This window comes from Penaeus monodon, chromosome 33 (assembly GCF_015228065.2).
Source record: "Penaeus monodon isolate SGIC_2016 chromosome 33, NSTDA_Pmon_1, whole genome shotgun sequence".
Taxonomy (NCBI): Eukaryota; Metazoa; Arthropoda; class Malacostraca; order Decapoda; family Penaeidae; genus Penaeus; species Penaeus monodon.
The window spans coordinates 16850654-16852618 of NC_051418.1; the positions used below are offsets into that span (position 1 = coordinate 16850654).

Here is a 1965-nt window from a genome sequence, read left to right on the forward strand (position 1 = left end):
CGGGTAGAGAAGCGGAAAGAAACCAAAGGCAAAGACACAGGTCATGGAAAGAAAATCTGCAGTTTGCAACAATTCTCAATTATCTCAACTATGAAGATGATGTCCAACCTCTTAACCAAACACACTCATCAGAACTGTCTAAGTAGATATGGACACGTGAGCAAGTAGACCAGCAACCTGATATTACGCAGACAAACAGCCGGAAGCTTTTGTTTTGGTGGAGCTTGCACTAGAAGGAGGGTGGGCGAAGGGTTCAAGTGTTAACTACGTGGCCAAGGTTTTAGACGTTCGTGGGGATAGTTTCACTCGAAGTTTCTTACTTCAGACGTGGTATGAAGCCAAATAGCAAGCACATGTTTGTATTCCCATCGATTGTAGATGAAGGGGTAGTAGATGGTAGCAAAATCAAAGGTGTTCTACAACCCGTGTGACACCAGCAACTAAGAGGCTTGCTGGTTTGATCACAATGACTCGCTCACTCTCTAATAAATTTAATATTGGTTGATTTTATTATTTAGCTTATGATATGAAGCGTGTTGTTTAAAGCCACAATAAGTTCATTAGGCTTTAAATTTATCATTATAGTTGCCAGTAGCCGTTTATTAAAGTTTATACTCTTTTTTGGGAGAGAGAAGAACGAGAATGAGAAAGAGACCGAGCTCAGATTTTTTTTAATGGCCAGAATAATATTTTTTTGTATTATATGGTGTTATTATGGCATAAAATAAAGTAATCTATCAACACTTTACTGTTTTATGTCCATTTTCTGGTGTATGATATGGACCATACATTATGAGCCGAACAAAATGGGCGCCTTTTTTCATTTTTCAATATGAAGAAAAAGAAAAAATCGTGTCACAACTACTGCATAATGTGTGGAAATGCCACAAGTTTCTTGCATGTAAATTTGTTTTATATCCGACTAATTTCCGATTTTGTTTGACTATTTTCCACTAGTAGCACGGGATATAACTCCCGTAGCCAACTCCTACTGGCTTTTAATAGCCCGAAGCATGAAAGTGGGAAAGGTTTGCTGGCATTGCTATTTCTTGTTTTATTGACTTTGATATTGTATCGATTATCAGGGCGAATGCGCGGTTAAAGCGGTAAAAGGGTTTGGTGTCTCAATTTTCAGCGTGCTTTGTGTCATCGGCAGTATTATTAGTTGAAATGGAATGGATATATCCTGCTACTTTAGCTTGATTTTCTTCACTTCAGGTCACCACTTGCATTTATTTTTTACTTCAATCTGTGGTTATTAGAGGAAGCATTGTAACGTTTCCTTATTTACACTGCGTGTGTGTTGATGTATACACATAAACATTCAACAATAAGGGAGGGGGGTGCACCTTTTTCCTGTTTCTGCGCTTGTGAGAATCCTGATGTACCTGGTTTTAATGTGACGTCATAGCATGATTACGTGGATGACGTCACAACCGGAGTTTTTGTCTGTGTTTGTTTGAGATGTTGAGCGGGGACGTCTCCTTTTGCGTTATTTTTTGTCTTTTTACTGTTTTATTTTATGTTATAAGTCTCCCATCCTTCGTCTTTGCTTTTTGTACATCCCTCCTACTAGACTGTTCGTTTGCCTGCTACGTCTCTTTCTTAATTATTCCTTGCCCTCCGCTCCTATTACCGCATCCAGTATCCCCGCATACATTGAGACTGTCCTCCCCAGGTACGCCGACAAGAAACTGAGATATTACCGGCTGAGGAAGGAACTGCTCGAGCAAGAAGAGGAGGTGACGCGGCTGCACCAGACGAAGACGAGGCACTTGCTGCTGGTGAGACCTTTGTTTGTGGCTACTTTGTTTTAGTGATTCTGTTCATGTTTACTTTGGACTAAGAATGCTTGTTTTGTTGTTGTGTTCGCTGTCTGGGCTATTCCGCAGGTAGGAAGACGCAGTACTGTATATCTTTAGTGTTTATTTTGGGGAGGAGAATGGTTTGGGTCTGTTTATATTT

General features: G+C 40.1%; 1 protein-coding gene across 2 annotated transcripts in view; it reads left to right on the forward strand.

The window, feature by feature from the left end:
- The window catches only part of LOC119594099 (beclin 1-associated autophagy-related key regulator-like), a gene marked incomplete in the record, with an annotated part of 38408 nt that overhangs the window by 24741 nt on the left and 11702 nt on the right, over window positions 1–1965 (forward strand). The window contains 1 exon segment of one of the 2 annotated variants that reach the window (XM_037943154.1): window positions 1679–1784. Coding sequence (XP_037799082.1) covers window positions 1679–1784 — 106 coding nt within the window. 2 annotated transcript variants of the gene reach the window in all.